Source organism: Panthera pardus, unplaced genomic scaffold (genome assembly GCF_024362965.1).
Source record: "Panthera pardus isolate Hobbes unplaced genomic scaffold, ASM2436296v1 HiC_scaffold_11, whole genome shotgun sequence".
NCBI lineage: Eukaryota > Metazoa > Chordata > Mammalia > Carnivora > Felidae > Panthera > Panthera pardus.
Window position 1 is genome coordinate 43663856 of NW_026526666.1, and position 20336 is coordinate 43684191.

Sequence of the window (20336 nt, forward strand, 5' to 3'; positions counted from 1 at the left end):
TCGGGATTGTCTCTTGCCCTCTCTCTGCTCCTCCCCTGCTTGCATGCATGTGCATACTTGGTTGCTCACTCTCTCTCTCAAAATAAATAAACTTTAAAAAAACAAGGAAAAAGAGAATATTCAATTACCAACATCAAGAATAAGTGAGGGGGAGCACCTGGGTGGTTCAGTTGGTTGAGCCTCATACTACTGATTTCGGCTCAGGTTGTGGTCTCACAGTTCATGAAATCTGACCCCTCCTTGGCCTCTGCACCAACAGCAAGGAGCCTGCTTAGAATTCTCTCTCACCCTCTCTCTCTCTGCCCTCCCCTGCTCACCTGCACGTGTGCTCTCTCCCTCAAAATAAATAAACTTCAAAAAATAAAGAATAAGGGAGGTATATCATGCAAACTTTAGAAATATAAAAAGGACAGTAAGGAGGTTATTGAACAACGTAATGAGGGTTATGAAGTAAGGAGGTTATGTACAAGGAGGTTATGTACAAGTAAGGAGGTTATGAACAACGTTAATGCCAATACATTCAACAAGTTGGGTGAAATGACAAATTCTTTGAAAGACACAATCTACCAAAGCTCATACAAGAAACAGGTAACCTGAATAGCACCATATCTATTTAAGAAGTTGACTTTACAGTCAAAAACCTTCCTAGAAAAAAAAAGTCCCTGTTCTAATGGCTTCATTTGTGACCTCTACCAAACATTTAAGGTAGAAATAATACCAGTTCTACACAAACTGTACCAGAAAGTTAAAGAGGAGGGAAAGCTTCCAAACTCCTGTTATGAATGTAACTAATTTGGTTCCAGACATCAGTTGTTTTAGGTTACTTCCCAGTTGTATATATTAAATTATAAGGTATTTCAACTATTTAAGGAAACTTCTTATTCTGTGCCTGGCCAACAGCCAAAACATTTCCATCCATCAGATAATGTTTTTATTATAAATGAACCTAAAGAGGTTATCTCTACAATATGGAAAGACTCCTGAAACATAGATTAATTAGATTTCAGTGGATTTGCAAATTAATCAATTTTAAATCAAACTCTACTGATGTACAAGATCCTTTTCTTTTCAAAGCATATGAGAAAAAATATGCATTTATTTCATTAAAGTAAATATTTTTCTGTTCACCTTAACAGAAGAATAAAAACCATATATGATTTTCCTTACAGGATGTGCCTATAAGCACTAAGTATTTAAATCTGTAAATATTCAAAGATGTTTCATCTTAAAGTTTAAGCATATTTGAAGGCTAATCAAACTTCACATAATGTTCACTTTTAAGAAGCACCTATCTCTTTGGATCTAATATAAATTTTATCTAGTTATTTATTAAATATTATAATCTAAGTTTAAAAAAAATTATATATAAAACTAATACTTAATGAAAATATGCCAATTCTCCAACTAAGAATCTTAATTTTACTATAACATATAATAGAAAATTAAGAAAAAATGTTTCCTTTAAAAAGGCATAAACATGCTCCAGATATTAATAATGAAGTACTTTTCCAAAACTTTTTTTTTTAAGTTGGTTTATTTCTTTTCAGAGAAAGAAGGGGAGCAAGTGGGAGAGGGGCAGAGACAGAGGTAGAGAGAGAATTCCAAGCACACTCCATGTTCAGCACAGAGCTAGACACAGGGCTCAATCTCACAACAGAGAAAACACGCTACAAGATCACAACCTAAGCCAATATCAAACAGTCAGATACCCACTGAGCCACCCAGGTGCCCTCCAAAACATTTTGATACTTTTTTATTATTATATCACATTAAGACAAGTTATATCACATAAAATATAGTAACATAATATATAATATATACACAGATACATACCGTGTCTTGCTTTGGAATCTGGACTAAAACAGAAAGAAGCTGCTCTGTATCAAGAAATCTTGATATAACTGAAACAAGAAACATGTGCATTTAAACTTTGTGTTACACAGATTTTTGACTGTGCAGGGAGTCAGTGCCCCTAACCCCCATGTTATTCAAGGGCCAACTGTATATCTATGTCTGTCTATATCCATAACTATATCTATATCTATATGTGTCTTTCTATCTATCTATCTATCTATCTATCTATCTATCTATCACATGTTCTTTATCCAACATCCGTTGACACTTAGGTTGTTTCCATATCTTGGTATTATAAATAAAATTGTAATCAACAACAAAAAAAAATTAAAAAAAAACTTTGTGTTACAGTTCAAAATATAAAGTATTTATATAAAGTATTATCCTCAAATAATAAAACAGAACAGTTCTACCTACATACATTATGTGTTTTAATTGTCTTTACCTATCTTACATGTCAGGAATAAAACAATAAATTCTAATGATCTTTTCTTAATTTTATTATAATAAAATTTATATTTATTATAATAAAATTTATAATCCATCTTCAAATCTGACACTATTGATTACCCTTTCCTTCTAAAAACTACACTTCTCTGGAAAAACTACACTTCTCTGGCTTTTAGATGCTAATTATAAATTTCTTTTCACCTTTTTGATCTCTAACTTTTCTTCCTGATACTTAAGATTAGTTTGTTTAAAAACTCAGTTCAACCACTAACCATGTCACCTAAACAGAATTTACCTACCTTCTCTGAACTTTGGTTGTTCTTATTTTTAAAATGTGGATTGTAACATCTGCCTCCTATGGTTGTTGTGAGGATTAAAGGAGATAATATGTGTAAAGTTCCTTGCACATACCCGAGCTCAAAACTGTTCTTTTGCTTTTTTCAACTCACTTTCCAGCTTAAAATATTCTATAAAAGTAACTGTATGATAACTGTAATCTATCCCTTTTAAATATCTCCAGTTTTTTTTAAACCTTGCCATTTAACATACAGACTTTTTAATGAACTCATTTCCTCATACTCAAAATACAGTGAACTATAGTAACTCTTTCTTAATAACTCATGATTATTGTCATCACTGAAACATATAACCTCAGAGCTTTTGTGTAGACTTATTATTGATACTTTCACAAAGTGGCTCCAACCTGTTACACTTAAAGAAAACAAAAAGACAAAAACTGTACATTGCTTTCTTCCTGTTCAAGTTGTCAGGTATCTTGTGATAGTTTTCAGTTGCCTACCTCTAGAACTCTGACCCTTTCTAATCTGCTGCTTCTAATTACTTATGTTAAAACTATGTTTAAGAAGTAAGAGTAAATAGACTGAGCATGCTACTGTTATTACTGTTCAATAAAACATAATACTATTATGACATTTTACATGTGATTCTACTAATCAGACTCTTAAACCCTCATATGGATTGGCCTTTTTCTTTTTTGGTCTTTTCTTCTTCCCTTCCCTAAATCTACCATAACAACCAGGGTAATGTTTCTAAAATAAAGGTTTGGTCATATTACTCTCCTGGTTCAGAATCATCAGCTCCCTACTACTTGCAGGAAAAAAAAAAAAAACAAATTTCTTAGCATTACATAAAAGCCCTTCATAAGCTAGCCCCAATCCTCATTTCCTGCTATTCCTCAAGGCTTCAAATTGTAAGTAACCACCGGCCATGCCTTAAACACATCAAACTCTTTCATATCAACTGCAAATATAACTGCAGAAGCTTATGGTAACTCTATCTTCCCCCAGTTCCTAGAAAAGCAAGTGTACCCTAGAAAGTAATGACCACTCAAGATCACAGCCAATAGCAGATATTTCTCCCCACCACTACATCCACAAAAACATTTTTGTCGCCCTATGTGCATCAGCATACCTCGCACAGGTATGTTTCCTTTGTGTTAATTACCATTTCTAGGCCTCTCTTGTCAAAATCCTACCCATTCCTTTAATATAGAACTGAAGTATTATCTTTGGATCCTGGATTCTATCTTTATCCCAGCTCACTCTTCTGTATTCCCATAAAATAATACTCAATTATTATTGCATTGATTGCATTGTATCAATTATTTATTTAGAATTCTCCTCCTCTAACAGGAATATAAGATCCTTGAGGACAGAAACTTATAGCTTAATCCTCCATGTTTTTATCCCTAATACCTATAAAATGCCTAAATAAAGTAAGTACTAGGTCATTGTTGTTTTAATGAGATTCAGATTCTCCTATTTTAATAAAGTATAAAAAATACCCTCCCGGGCACCTGGGTGGTTCAGTCAGTTAAGTGTCTGACTTCGGCTCAGGTCACGATCTCCTGGTTGGTGAGTTTGAGCTCCACTTTGGGCTGTGTGCTGACAACTCAGAGCCTGAAGCCTGCTCTGGATTGTGTGTCTCCCTCTCTCTGCCCCTCCCCATTCACACTCTGTCTCTCTCTCTCTCTCTCTCTCTCTCAAAAATAAACAAAAACAAACAAACAAAACTATCTTCCCACCTTGCTCTGTCTCTGTTCTTGCTCCCATACTTTATTGTATGTTAAGATAAATTATAAACTGTCAAGATATAGAAAGCATAGAAGTGTTTTACACATGTAGATGCAAATTTTAAAACTTTCAGGTATAAGAAATTATAAAGCTTAGGGCCCCTAGGTGGTTCAGTCAGTTAAGCATCCGACTCTTGATTTTGGCTCAGGTCATGATCTCAGTTTGTGAGTTCAAGCGTTGCATCAGGCTCTGTGCTGACAGTGCAGAGTCTGCTTGGGATTCTCTCTCCCCCTCTCTCTCTCTGCCCCTTCCTGCTTGAGCTCTTTCTCTCTCAAAATAAATAAATAAACATTTAAAAAGTTTTTTAGAAATAGTAAAAAAAATTAAATTAAAGTTTAAAATATATCAAAATTAAAGTTTCAAACAAAGAAAATTCAAGTTTTTCATTAATATCCTATAAAACACAATCTTGGAAACAACAGAATACAATTTTCAACAAGTTCAACAATAAATCAATAGTTTAACAAATATTAACACCTGTTATATCCTAGCCTCTCATGGGAATCCTCCAATAAAACATGCACTTACAATCCAGTAAGGTAAGTGACAAAATAAGATACTACATAACGAGATGTAGAAAAAATGCCTAGCACAGACTTGAGGAGTCAGAGAGGCTTCTAGCATAAGTGACATCTAAACTGGAATGGTAAAAGATGAACTATAGTTAGCTAAGGATTGCCTGGGGAGGAGAGGTCGCAAGCTATGGAGAAGGAAAATTCTAGGCAAAGAGTACAGAGTACCAAGCTTGAACCATGAGAGAGGATCTGTTCAAGTAACTAAAAAAGGTCAATTATACTAAAAGGCAGAATGCAAAATGAGGAGTAGCAAGAGATGCTGTGGGAGATGACAGGGAAAAAGTCATATAGAAGAGTCTGGACTTTATACCAAAAGTAATGAGAAGAGATTGAATAATTTTATGTAAGTGGGTTATGTGGTACCCCCAAAGATGTCCATATCCTAATTGTTGGAATGCGCAAATATGTTACCTAGTAAACAAAACTTTGAAGATGGAATTAAGTTAAGCATCTTGAAATAGATTATTCTGGATTTTTATTGGTCCTTAAGTAATCACAAGAATCCTTATAAGACAGAGGCAGTAGGATCAGTTAGAAAAAGAAGATACAAGGACAGAAGCAGAGGTCAGAAAGTAGAAAAGATACTATACCTATGGCTTTTAAGATGGAGAAAGTCCAATGAACCAAGGAATAGTATACAGCCTCCAGAAACTGGAAAAGGTAAGGAAACAGATTGGCCCATAGAACCTCCAGAAGGAATGTGAACTGCTAACATTGATTTTAGCCCAACAGAACTGATTTCTGACTTCCAGAACTCTAAGAAAATAAATTCATGTTATTATAAGCCACTAAATTTGTGGTAATTTGTTATACCAACAATAAAAATCAAAACAGAGTAATATGCTAAGAATTATATTTTCAAAATCTCATTCAGGCTGCAGTATAGAGAAGAGACTATAAAAAGAAATACTGGAGGAGAGAGCTCAAACACAAGGCTGTTACAATAAATCAAAAAATATATAAATGGTAGCCCAGGCTGGAGCTGCAGCACTGGGAATAGAAGCCAAGGCATTCAAAAGATATATAGGAAGGAGACTTTGCAGAATTTGATGATTGATTTCAGGGAAGAGAAGAGTTAAGAATGACTTCCTGGTATCTGTCGTGGTAGAGAGGCTGGATGTATAACTCTTCACTGAAATAAGGAAGAATGATTTAGAAAGGAGGATGGCACAGTTTGGACACAATGAATTTGAAATGATTGAGAAAGATCTAATAAGTGTTCAGTAGACAATAAGATATATGGGGCTAAAAGTCTGTAGCGATGTCTGGGCATGAAATGTACATTTGGAAGCCATGACTGTCATGTGAATGATAATTATAAAACCAATTATAAAACCTTGATTTTGGCTCAGATCATGATCCCAGAATTATGGGATTGAGCCCTGTGTCAGGCTCCACGAGCCCTGTGTCAGGCTCCACGTTTAGCATGGAGCTTGGGGTTCTCTCTCTCTCTCTCTCCCTCTTCCTTCCCCTCTGCTCACCTTATCTTTCTCTTCTTCTAATTTATAGGCTAACTTGTTGAAAGACAAATTTTCCACACTCGCTATCTTCTCTTAACTACATTTCAATCTGCTGCAGTCTTGTTTCTGTGCTGTGTGAGATTCCTCTAGTCAAGGTTACTGTAGTAGATATTCCTGGTTCTTTGTCAAGATCCTCTTGGGTCTCTTTTATCTTTCTTTCTGTGTACCCCTTGTCTTGCTCTGCGTGGCTTTTGCTTCTGCTGGCCCACACCTGGAGTCTTTTTGGAGTCCTGCCCCTAGACTGTTACAGCACTTTGCTCTCAAGCAGAGGGCCAAAAGCGCCCTGCACTCCTTAAGTCACTAAATGAAGTGGGAGTGTGAAAGCCCCACTCTGAAAACCCTAAATGCAACTTAATGTCCAGAAGTATCAGTTGAAGTTACCTTATTTAGGATGTTGCCTGAAATTATACTTTTGCTTGGCTTTTCTCCCCTTCCCGGTCTTTTTCTCCTTTCCTGTTTTCTCTTACAAGCACATTCTTATTAATAAATCATATTCACATCAATCCTCATATCAGGATCTGCTTCTGAAGAACCCAGCCTAAGAGAGTCATCCACAGGTTCACCATTGTTAAGTTTAATGGACACATATTAGTTCTATTTGAACTCCAATTAAGATGATACTACTAAATATCTCTCCTTATTGAATTACTGCCTTTCTTTATAGTAATTTTCTTCATACTTCTTTGTATTTTCCTTCTTTTTTTAGCTCTGAAACTTATTTCTTTAAAAATTTACACATGGGGTACTTGGCTGACTCAGTTGGTGGAACATGTAATTCTTGATCTTGGGGTTGTGGCATTTTCCCAATGCCTTCTAGATTTTCATGTATCACTTCAGTTTAGACTACCAGAACACCAGGTGGGATGGCTAGGATGGTGGGTGTATGAAAGACCCATCAAGCTGCTAGGAACCAGGAATTGGACTGGGAGCAGTGCATATATATTCTCCTTTCGCCCATACATTTTTTCTTTTTTTTTTTAGAAAGAGAGAGAGCACAAGGAGGGCAGAGGGGGTGGAGGGAGAGAGAGGGAGAGGGGGATCGAGAGAGAGACAGAGAGAGAGAGACAGAGAGAGAATCCCAAGCAGGTTCTGTGCTGTCCTGACATGGGGCTTGATCCCACAAACCTGGGTTCATGACCTGAGCTAAAATCAACAGTCGGATGTCCAACTGACTGAGCCACCCAGATGCCCCCACCCATAGATTTAAGAAGAGAACTGTACTTCCCTATGAGTGAACAAATAGCCAGGTGCAAAAGGCAATTCTCTTACCTTATGTTATCAGGCTTGAATTGTGTCCCCCAAAAAGATATTGTGAAGTCCTAAACCCTGGTATCTGAATGTGACCTTATTTGGAAATTGGATCTTTATAGATATAATCAAGTTAAGATAAGGTTATTAGGGTGAACCTTAATCCAATATGACTAGTATTCTTATAAGAAGACAATGTATTTATTAATTTGTATTCATAAAATTAGATTATATTAATTTACCTGACTGAAGTCCAAAGAAGAGTTCTTCATCTTGAAGTAGCTCTTGAACACAATCTAGTCTCATGTTAATGGTTTCAATATCAACTAAAGGTTCTAATATATTAGAACGAAGTCTTCTACTTCCTCCAGGAGTCTTAGTGTAATTTAGAACACCAAAGAGTGTGTGATTATTCCTTTGAAAACACAAATTAGGAAAATTTCATTAATTATACAGGAAAAATCCAAATAAAAGTTACCATTTAACTTTCTAAATAATCCTGTCATCTAAAGTAGTGATTCTCAAACTTTCAGGTGCATACAAATCACATGGGAATTCTAATTCAGTAAGTCTGAGATGAGGCCTGAGAACATATATTTTGAATAAGCTTCCAAGTACACTATCAATGAACCATGCTTTCATTAACAAAGGACAGACATATCTTCTTGCATTTAATGAATTTTCTCATAGGTCAGCTATAATATTCAGACTAATATAAAATGTTCTAGCCCATGACATTCCATCAATAATAGAAAGATATCAGTAATTTCACACTGAAAAAAAATGTATATTTAATATAATCACTTTGTTCTAACTTAAGAAGAAAACTACAAGTAAAAGAGAAGAAAAGAATTTCAGGTACAGAAAAGCGTTAAGCAAACCAACAACCAAAACAGGATTGTATAGAGAATGACCAGGAAGGTTACTTTAGTTAAGTTCGTTGAGAAAGACCTATATGTGTATTTGATAGTTGAATTCAAAAGGTATCCTTGCAAAGATGATGATGGGATGGGGATGATGCTGACAACAGGTAACATATACTGAACACTAAGCATGTGCCAGGCATTGTTCCAAGCACTTTGCATATATCAACTTATTTAATTCTAATAACCACTACGAGGTAGATGTTATATTTACATTTTACAAGATAAGGAACGAAGCACAAAGAAATTAAGTAACTTGTCCAAGATTTCCAAATAAGTAAATAACAAGAAAAGAGTTATCAGTTAAAAAGGGCCCATCAGAACACTAATTTAAGCCCAGCCATCCTTTCTGGTTCCAGAACCAAAAAGAAGATCAGGATTGGTGGGAATCTGCAAGTAAAAGTAAGAATGGAGGGAGATAAAGAAGTTGATAGAGGTCAGGACATATAAGTCCTTGTATGCCATGGTAAAGACTGGTAAAGACATCGTAAAAATGTAATGGGAGCCACTGGAAGATTTTTAGCAGGACAGTTCCAAGATCTGATTCCTAAAGGATCACAGTCTGTCCACTAGATCAAGAACAGACTAAGTGTAGGAGGGTAAAAAGAAGGCAGAGAAACAAGTTAGGGGCTATTACAATAGTCCAGGCTAAAATGATAGAGGTATGGGTTAGGGTTGTAGACTTGGAAATGGTTAAGATGTGATCCAGAATTGGTATGTATTCTAAAGGCTGACTCAAGGGGATTTAGTAGTGGATTGAATCTGGGTTGAATATGAGTTGAAAAAGGAGAGAAAACTAGAATGACTCTTAGTCTTAGTAGATTTTTGGTATATCTGTATTTTTTTAAGTAAACTTTACCCCCCAACATGGGAGCGAACTCACAACCCTGAGATCAAGAGTTGTATGCTATACCAACCAGCCAGGTGCCCCTGGTATATCAATTTAAACAAATTTTTAGAGAACTACTCAAACCAAGTCCTGGTGGAGTAGGATTGGGGGTTTCAGCACAGGCACTTTTTTTTTTCAACTTTTTGAGAACTGGCCTTCTGTAGGAAAAAAGGAAGTGAGCAGCACACCCAAACCTGCCATTTGCTATAGAAATTGAAGGGTGAAACTGAACAGGTTACCAGCCTATAAAAGCATTAGAGCTATTCAGATAGCTCAGGAGGTAGAATATCTATCTTTTAACCTGATATTCTTTGGCTCAAGTCTGTGAAAAAAAACCTCAATTTCTCCTTTTCAACTATAATGTGACCTCCCAGAGGTCAAATATCCTGTCACTTAATATACAGCAGGAACTCAAGCAATGTTTGACAATGATAATGATAAATAATGATGAACTATGAAATGTGACAAAGTATAAAACATTTTGTAATAATTACCAGCCTTAGTTATTGACTTTCTATTTACTGTTATTGTAACATAGAAAGTAACAGAGAAATTTTTCTAGATATTATTTTAATCCTTTTTTAAGTAGCAAGAGGAAAAATATTACTTATTCACTAAGCTGAAAAGAAATAATAACTACAATTAACTATATATTCTTTAAGGCTGTAAATTTAGACCATCAATAATCAATGGAACTGCAAAGGTACTGAGACCACCATACTGATAATTAAAAGTAGTATATACAGTACCACTCTTACTAAAAGTTGTATCAACAGTTCCTGGATAGATCTAAACTACTCTTAAGAATTAGAATATAGGGGCGCCTGGGTGGCTCAGTCGGTTGAGCATCCAACTTCGGCTCAGGTCATGATCTCGCGGTCCGTGGGTTCGAGCCCCGCGTCGGGCTCTGTGCTGACAGCTCAGAGTCTGGAGCCTGTTTCGGATTCTGTGTTTCCCTCTTTCTCTGACCCTCCCCTGTTCATGCTCTCTCTCTGTCTCAAAAATAAATAAAATGTTAAAAAAATTTAAAAAAAAAAAGAATTAGAATATAAATAATTAACAAAATTAGCCTATGTTTCTAAGTTTACAACAGCAAATAATGTCTGACAATTTCACATAACGGAAAGTGAAGCCAAGATAAGAATATACAAAATGACAGAGATATTTAAACAGCTATGGCTCTAAACTGGCACTGAGCACCTTAAGGTTTTACCTGTCTAAAGTGCTCTTTATTCCCATCAATACTCTTAATATTAAAATTCATAATCATTTTAAGTTTATCCCTTTCATTGATGACTGATGTTATATTTAATTACCAGAAGCTTAGATTTAACTACTTCAAGCTTACTTACTCCCAGCTTGTACTTTACCAATTCGTAACACTGTTTCCTTGTATATAGCATATTATTCCATTGAAAATCGTGCTTTTAAGATTTTGTTTTTCACTGTCGTACCATCTTTTCTATTTCTTCATCTGGGTAACTCCCATTTATATTTCAAAACTTACCTCGTGTATTATCTCCTCTAGAAAGCCTTTCCTAATTACTTTCCCTTAACCCTTAACCCAAGCCCAATTAACTCTCTCTCTCTGCTATGAGAAAGGCATCATTTTTATGCAAACTTTTATCACCATACTTAGTATGTGCTAATAATGCCGTCTATGTGTCTCCTCTAGATTGTAATTCCTCAAGGAGAAAAACCATGGCTCATTAATTATTTGTACCAAATTGAACCCATGTTAATACATCCCCACTACACCGTCACATGTTGATTATGTTATTTTCTATTAACATTTTAATTCTATTTTAAGTACCCCACTATGAAATCTATAAACACTGTGTCTGTCTGCACACCTCTCTCTCTGTCTCTCTCTCATGCTCACCATCAATATTCCTGGTACTCTAAATAAAGTTAATAATAAACCAATAAAACCAGCAATCTAGTCATATACCATAGACCCAGTTGATCAACTATTTTTATCTTCTCAAATAATTACACAGACCCTTAAATTTCCTGTACTTGATGCTTTTAAAGCTCATTATTCCAACTTTGTGGTATTCTGGATACAGTATCTTCTTTTCATTGTGGTAAAACACACAACATAAATTTTATATTTTAATCATTTTAAGCACACAATTCAGTGTCATTGAATATACCCACAGTATTGTACAACCACTTCCACTCCCCATTTCCAGAACTTTTTCATCATCCCAAGCAGAAACTGAATCCACCAAATAGTAACTACCCATTCCCAACTGTCCCAGTCCCTGATAATTTTTGCCTTTCTGTCTCTGTTGATTTGCCTAGTCTAGGTACCTAAGTGGAATTATAAAATATTTTTCCTTTTGTGTCTGGCTTATTTCACTTAGTACAATGTGTTCACAATCCACATATCTTGTGGCATGTATCAGAATTTGACCCATTTTTAAGGCTGAATGATATTCCATTATACATTATCTATATATCTTATTCCATTTATCTAGTCAGTCACTCATTGTTAGACATTTGGTTCATTTCCACCTTTTGGCTACTGTGAATAATGCTGCTATGAACATTTGTGTGCAAGTATCTGAGTCTCTGCTTTCAATTTTTTTTGCTATATACTTAGAAGTGGAATACTGGATCATACAGTAGTTCTATATTTAACTTTTTGAGGAACAACCATACTATTTCCCAAAGTGACTGTACCATTTGATATTCGCATCATAAATGTACCAGGGTTCTAATTTGTCCACATCCTGGCAAACATTTTTTTCCATTTACTTGATAAATGACCTCTTAATGGTTGGGAAGTAGCAATTGTAGTTTTGATTTGCATTTCTCTCATGACCAGTGATACTTACTATCTTCTCATGTGCTTATTGGCCATTTGTATATCTTCTTTGGAGAAATGTCCATTCAAGTCCTTTGCCTAGTTTTGAAATGGATTGTTTTTTTGTTGTTTCGTACAAATATCTTTCTAAAATCTGACTTAGTGAAACATCTGAGCAGTTCAGCAACAATGGTACAATGATTAAAAATATGTTTATTCAATATTTCTACAATTTTTCAAAATGTAAAGTAACTATTCATAGAAAAATAGGACATAATAAAATACACTGATACATTTTTTAAGAAAAAAATTGGATGATCTTACCTACAGTCTTGATTATTAATTAGTAATTCAAGGTTTTGGGCTGATGATGAATCTATCATGGCTGTCTGTTCACTACCCTGGAAACAAATCTTCAGCGATTTTGGTGCATAAACTGAATTTTGAATAAATTCAACATATTTTAATAAAGCTGCAACAGCTGCAAGACAGTAATACCTGAAAGGTGACCAAAGATACATCACTATACAATAAATAAAAATTTACAATAAATAAATCTTCACAATAAATAAAAATTATTGCTATAAAACATTTATTTCATCTCAATATTAGGAAAATTATAAATACTTGCATAGCATTGCTTAAATTCAAAGGGAAAAAACACACCAAGTGTTACTTTTGAAAACTAGCTAAACAACCTCTAAAACATAAGAGTTGACAAAAATAGACAATTTTCTGAAGTCTGGCACCTAAGGACTCCAATAAATCATATGTTAGAAGACAATATTCAATTGTGTGTCAATTTTTGATGTACCATTCTAAGAATTTAAATAATGCTGAAAATGTCTTACAGCTTTAAAGGTAGAATTAGGAAGTTCTAATATATAGAAAGCTGTGATGATCTTGGTGAGGGGAGCCACTGTGATTAACTGAGTAAACAACTAGTCTAACCTGGCTCAAAGAAAGTATCTATTTAATATGTTCTAAAAAATATCCTTCCTAAAAATATCATTCCCTGTCTTAGCTGAGTCTCTGAGGAGTATAAAGTTACAGGAACACAGCTCTATGTGTTACGGTAGCTACTTTTCTAGGTTACGGTAGCTACTTGAGCATTTCACTCCAAAGTAAAGTGAGCAGCAACCATAATGGCCACAGATTATGACTTATTTGGAGAAATTCAATACAAATTAAGTTACTAAGATATGCCTTGTGTATAAATTTTAGTTAAGTATTTTACTATTTTAGTAATTACTGAGTATGTATTATAAGCCAGACTTTTCTAAGGATACAGCAGAGAACAAAAAAGATAAAAGACCTTGCTCTCATGGAACCCAAACTAGAGATTTATTACTTTCCTTGAGTCATAACTTACTTGGACTGAACCTCCATTAGGACAGTACTAAATTCTGCTATGCATAGCTGTTCAATGTACTCTAGTCCTTTTGTTTCATTGAAGTATTTCCTTTGGATAGTAGTAAAATTAACGTTCTGAAAAGAAGTTTTAATTTCAAAATAAATTTTAAGTTTCATGCATTTGCCCAAAACTGCTTTCCTAAATACATGTAGGCACACGGATAAATACCATATAAAGTTTATTTTTTATTATTTATTATCTTCTAGAGTTAAATAGGACATTTTCTTATTTACGAAAAAAAGTGACTGTTTTGCTAAGTGAATTATAGTAATCTATAGCTCTTATTAGACCATACTCATATGACATATAACTGAAGATGGTAGGTACAATAAAAAATAAACATGAGAATCTCTGCCTTCTACTAATTTTATTCTACAGCAGCATCACCACCCAGGTTTTACTTTCAGTCTTACATACTCTAACGTAATTAGAGAGAGTAGATCCTTTAATATATTAGTTGCTGAGACTGAAAACACCAATTCCAGCCACCAAATCTAGGAGATGCTACCTACATGGGATGAATTTATTTAGAATAAAGAAAAGGAGATAAAAGAACTTTTTAAAAAGAGTAGGAAAAAAAGCATGGAGTTGTAAAAGGTTTACCTACTCTGAATAAAGATAATAGGTAAGAAAGGTAATACAATAACAATGGACTATGAAAGAGCCAGAAGACAGGGAAAAAAATGAGGAGGTAGGGAATTTGTTATGCACCAAGATTGTTTTAAGTTATTTCAGCTAGTCTTTCACAATACCCTTTGACATAAGTCTTGTATTAACTATAATTGTCTTAAAAATAAATTCTAAAAAGTAGCTTTTCTAACACCATACATTTGATATATGCCAGAGATGAAACTAGATTTCTCTGCCTACAAAGTCCTTCCACTTCATATTGCTTCTCATTTAATGAAATAATTTTTATGGTAAGTATGGTAATGATGATGATGATATTGAAAAATATACTGAAAAAGTTAATACTTTTACCCCAATACTTCTGTGGTTCTCTCTCTCTCACCTCTTTAGGACTTTTCCCAAAAGTAAACTTATCAATGAGGTCATTTCTCTAGTTACCTTACATAAAATACCAATTCTCTAAAAGGTAGATTATTGCCCCTATTTTATTGATGAAAAAAAAAAGTAACTTAACTTGCACATGGTCACTCAACTTGCACATGGTCACTCAGCGTCAAGATCTGAAACAAGCACAGTCTGACTCCTCTATTCGTAAGCACTCTGCCATACTATCCTATATCTCAAGTGTGGTAAATGTATGTTGTTTTTGCCCTTGAAGGGCTCATCTATCTTACATTCCATGTGGTTTTGGTAGGACTGTCAATTACAGTGCTCTGTGCCCCACAGAAAGCAAATGACCAGAAATTAATCAATCACAGTGCTTCTACCCTGAGAAATAGTGATTAGTCTAACATGTGGGAATGTGAATAAAGTAGGACCTATTGGGGTCCTTCCCTGGAATTTATATATGGACACCGGAAGAAAGAATATATTTTTTCTCTGAGTTGGCTAAGCTGAGATGACATCAATCTGGAGCCATCATAATCATCTCAAAACTCACAGAGGTAATCTGTCTACAATTTAAAAAAAAAATGGTTGGGAATGCAAGCTGGTGCAGCCACTCTGGGAAATAGTATGGAGGTTCCTCAAAAAAACAAAAATAAAACTACCCTACGAGCCAGCAATTGCACTATTAGGCATTTATCCACGGGATACAGGTGTGCTGTTTCGAAGGGACACATGCACCCACCCCCATGTTTATAGCAGCACTATCAACAATAGCCAAAGTATGGAAAGAGCCCAAATGTCCATCGATGGATGAATGGATAAAGAAGATGTGGTATATATATATATACAATGGAGTATTACTCAGCAATCAAAAAGAATGAAATCTTGCCATTTGCAACTACATGGATGGAACTGGAGGGTATTATGCTAAGTGAAATTAGAGAAAGACAAAAATCATATGACTTCACTCATATGAGGACTTTAAGAGACAAAACAGATGAACATAAGGGAAGGGAAACAAAAATAATATAAAAACAGGGAGGGGGACAAAACAGAAGAGACTCATAAATATGGAGAACAATCTGAGGGTTACGGGAGGGGTTGTGGGAGGGGGGATAGGCTAAATGAGTAAGGGGCAGTAAGGAATCTAATCCTGAAATCATTGTTGCACTAAATGCTAACTAATTTGGATGTAAACTTTAAAAAATAAAAAATAAAATTAAAAAAAATATTTCTGAATTACATATTTTAATTATAATATGATAGGACCAGTTAATTGGCAAAACTTTAAATTGTACTAGTATATATATTTTTTGCAACATAATAAAAGCTTATAGGAAAAGGCTTAAATAAGCTATGGAGATAGCCTGTGTTCTCTGTTTTAGCAAAATTCTTCAAAATGTTCTGAACAATGTTGACAATGTGAAGCTAATTATATGATAGTAACTGTGATTTCTGTTTTGCAAGTGGGGATAACTAAATGTCAAAAATGTAATGCCTGTGTTGCCCAAGTGACTGCAGGCTGACAGTCCAAATCATCCCAAAGCTGGTTGCTTTATACCTTTACACCACGTATATTCTTAAAAACATGTCATCCCAAAGTAATTTTAGCACAAATTTCCTTCAACAGGATTAAAGTATGATTTAGTGTTCTTAAAAAAAAAATCGTGGTAAGGATGGGAGTATGGGATAAGATCTATCCAATCATTCATTTGGGTTCTCAGTTACATAAATCAATAAATTCCCACCCACCCCCTTTTTTACTTAAGCTAGTATAAGTTGAATTTCTGTTACTTAACAACCCAAAAACCTGGAATGCTTAAGCAGAGCAAAATAACAAAAGTTAGAAAAGTATATATAAATAGAGGTGATGAAAAGAAGTTTGAAGTAATGAATAAAAGAGATAACAGGTAAAGAGATATGTATAATAGAAAGAACAGATTTATAATAGGGGCCATTTCTCGCAATAAGTCAAAGACAGCTGAGCTACACAGGATCTCTAAGAGCATGACAAGAAAACTTAAATGACTGCAGATGCTGAATATATTAACAACTACACTGGAATCTAAATCACAGCTTGATGCCAAATGTGTTAAAGATAAGGCTATAGACATAACAAAGTACAGTATAGTCTGAAAATAATTTGCACTCCTGAGGTGTTATTCCAACTGCAATGCTACCTACTTGATTAGGGAACTACAACCCCCATTCCACAAAACATTTGCTAGAGGAAAGAGATAAACTGCATGTCGGAGACGTTCTGGCTTAGAGGGAGAACATTCGCTGGATAAAGTTTCCGAGCACTTATCTGTCACAGTCCCACAGATGGAGGCTTAGAGCAGTAGGCTAACTGTGAGGAGTACATGCTACCAGGGGAAGCTGAAACAATTCTGTAATACAGATCAAATTCTCTAAAAGGAAAAGTACTTGCTGATAGTGCTATTCCCTAGAATAAGAACCTCAATTTCAACTAGTCTGGCAGCACAATAACTAGTTTCCACAAAGCTCTACCCAAGGAAATTCAGTTTTGTTTTGTTTTGTTTTTCCTCTAAGGATCTACTTTCTATATACTCTGAAAACCTCATTATCTGAAATATTTTCCCTTTTGTTTAAAGTAGATCAAGGGGTGCCCGGGTGGTTCAGTCAGTTGAGTGTCCAAGTTGGCCTCAAGTCATGATCTCGCGGTTCAGGGGTGTGAGTCCCATGTGGGGCCCTGTGCTCAGAGCCTAGAGCCTGCTTCAAATTCTGTGTCTCCCTCTCTCTCTCTCTCTCTGACCCTCCCTCACTTAGGCTCTGCCTCTCTCTCAAAAATAAACATTAAAAAAATTTTTTAAGTAGATCAAGGGTGCCAAATCAAGTAAGTGGATGTCCTGTCATTTTTTTATTTTATGTATTAATAGTCCCTTAGCTTAGGACTTGTAGTTAGTACTTTAGGGTAAATATAAAGTTACTCAAATTATTGTTCGCCAGAATGTCATTATAGAATGGATTTTAAATAAAGACCTTGGGGTGCTTGGGTGGCTCAGTCAGTTAAGCATCCGACTTCGGTTCAGGTCATGATCTCACGGCTTGTGGGTTCGAGCCCCACATTGGGCTCTGTGCTGACAGCTCAGAGCCCAGAGCCTCCTTCAGATTCTGTCTCCCTCTCTCTGCCCCTCCCCTGCTCATGATCTATCTCTCTCCGTCTCAAAAATAAATAAACATTATAAATAAATAAATAAATAAGACCTTGAGTGTTACTATTGAGAATAAAAATCATTTACCTTGAAATTTTCTGTGATCAGAGTAAACAACTTAGTTGAATTCCCCACAACACAAGCAGTATTTGACATTATTATTTCCAAAGGCGATAGAATTTTGAGTTTAGTGATCACCTAAAATCATTTGAATAAATAATTTCTTAAATGTAAGCTTGGTATTCTCTAAAACCAAACAAGTGACATACTTTTTCTTAGAGATAAGTACTTAAAATAATACATAGTTACACAAAATTACAGCTGTTCTAATTATATATTTCAGTTAAAAAACATATATCTAATAATGATACATTAAGCATTTCTATATAACTACAAATATAAAATATCATAAACATAGGCTATATTTTAAGTCACAATAATTTGTAACAGCTCTAAACTAAAAAATTAATTTGAACTTATCAAATATATATTCCTAAAATAAGATGTTTTAAAATAAATTTTTCTACTCGCTATTTTATCTATCTCCATAAAAAACATACATTCAATAGTGTAACTATGGTGATTTAATCAATATAGTCACAGTGGTACAGCTTAGAAGTTAAGCAGTATAGGGGCGCCTGGGTGGCTCAGTCGGTTAAGTGTCCGACTACAGCTCAGGTCACGATCTCGCAGTCTGTGAGTTCGAGCCCCGCGTCGGTCTCTGGGCTGATGGCTCAGAGCCTGGAGCCTGTTTCAGAGTCTGTGTCTCCCTCTCTCTCTGCCCCTCCCCTGTCCATGCTCTGTCTCTCTCTGTCCCAAAAATAAATAAACGTTAAAAAAAAAAAAAAAATTTAAAAAAAAAAAAAAAAAAAGAAGTTAAGCAGTATAGAAACACCGAAGAGAAATACCTGTGTTACAACTTATTCTTTTCATAATATAGTTGCATTTCTTAGAACCATTCTAGACACAGAAATTCTTAATCTGCCAAACATCCCTATTTTTAAAAAAGCTTTTTTTCCTATTTTTTAAAACTGCATAAAAATGTGAAATACCCAGCGATAGTTAGCATGCAGTACTAGAATCATTTAGGCTGTCGGGTATATTAAAAAATTAATTACTGGTAGGAAAAGGAAATCTATGTATTGAAAAACCATAAAGAGGAATTAGGGAAAGGAAAAAAGAGGAATAAAATGCTGAAAATAACATTGTGTGTGTATATATATACATATATATATGTATATATATATATTTCAATAATAGTAATTGGGTCAAATAACTTTTTAAAATATAGAGATTAGAAGCAGATGACTTCCACCTGGTTAAGGGACAGAAATTCCCATGACAATAGGCCAGTGGCCCAAATTAATGATAAGTGATAGGAAGTGAAGGCAAGAAGAGGTTAAATTATGACTGACCTCAAAGACCCATTTCCCGGAACTCTGGAAAATAAAATTCAAATACTGTCCAGTGGAAACAACCCTTTGGAGATGGCATTACTAATATACAGTCTTGGGAATGAGACCAGGAATTATTAATTTGAAGATGTTAATTTTAGAAAGTAACAGTAATTTGAAATGTTCAAGTAACAGCAAAGCACATTATTTTTAGGACAAAATACATTCAAAAAATTAAAATCAGGTGTAAAACAATTTTAACTCAGAGTAACCTACATTGGCGCATTGTAAATTACCTTTATTCCATGAAAAAGTAAACTAATTAGGAAAGCAGTGACTTGAAAATCTGCATGCTGCTGAGTAAGTCAACCACTTTCTAAGAGTTTAATACCTACCTTCGCATATGTTGTGTTGTCTGCAAACTGAGACAATATAATTTGTGGGCTTTTTAAATCAATACTTGCCATTCCTATTTCACCTCTGGCAAGTCCTCTCCCTTCTACAACAGCTACAATAACTGATGGGGAGTGTATTGATACTGCAGATGAGGATGTAGCTGTTAAAAATTTTGTAAAAAGAAAATGTATAAGCATTAATAGTAGTACTTTCTCATTCTTTCCTCAGAAGATTCCAAGCACCAAGTTTAGGACACAGTTATTAATATCCAAGGAAATAAACTTTTGTTCATCATCAAAAACAACTTTTCACATCCAGACCAAATAAAAATGTTAACTCTCAAAAGTATTTTGCCAAAACTTCAAAATAAGAAATAAGTTATATATTGTCTTATGTTGCATTTATTGGAATGGAGTTATGAAGGAACACTGAATTTGGGATCAGAAAACCTAGACTATTTATCCTACTCTGTCGTCTAAAAGCTATATGAATTTGAGCAAATTATTTCATAATAAATAATCAAAAATTACAAGGCATAATGTAATAACTGCCCTGCCCAACTCAAGAGCTGGCTG

General features: G+C 34.7%; 1 protein-coding gene and 1 long non-coding RNA gene across 2 annotated transcripts in view; one reads left to right on the forward strand and one right to left on the reverse strand.

The window, feature by feature from the left end:
• LOC109266664 (uncharacterized) overlaps window positions 1-20130 on the forward strand; it is a 37439-nt gene extending 17309 nt beyond the window's left edge. Inside the window, exon 3 of the long non-coding RNA XR_002079809.2 lies at window positions 19990-20130. This is a non-coding gene — a long non-coding RNA (uncharacterized LOC109266664). The remainder of the gene's footprint in view (window positions 1-19989) is intronic.
• Window positions 1-20336, reverse strand: part of MSH4 (mutS homolog 4) — an 88995-nt gene that overhangs the window by 61203 nt on the left and 7456 nt on the right. The window contains exons 3-8 of the mRNA XM_019448858.2: window positions 19761-19921; window positions 18059-18169; window positions 13737-13852; window positions 12689-12862; window positions 7983-8155; window positions 1834-1901 (exon numbers count right to left, since the gene is read on the reverse strand). Of these exons, the coding sequence (XP_019304403.2) occupies window positions 1834-1901; window positions 7983-8155; window positions 12689-12862; window positions 13737-13852; window positions 18059-18169; window positions 19761-19921 (803 nt within the window). The remainder of the gene's footprint in view (window positions 1-1833; window positions 1902-7982; window positions 8156-12688; window positions 12863-13736; window positions 13853-18058; window positions 18170-19760; window positions 19922-20336) is intronic.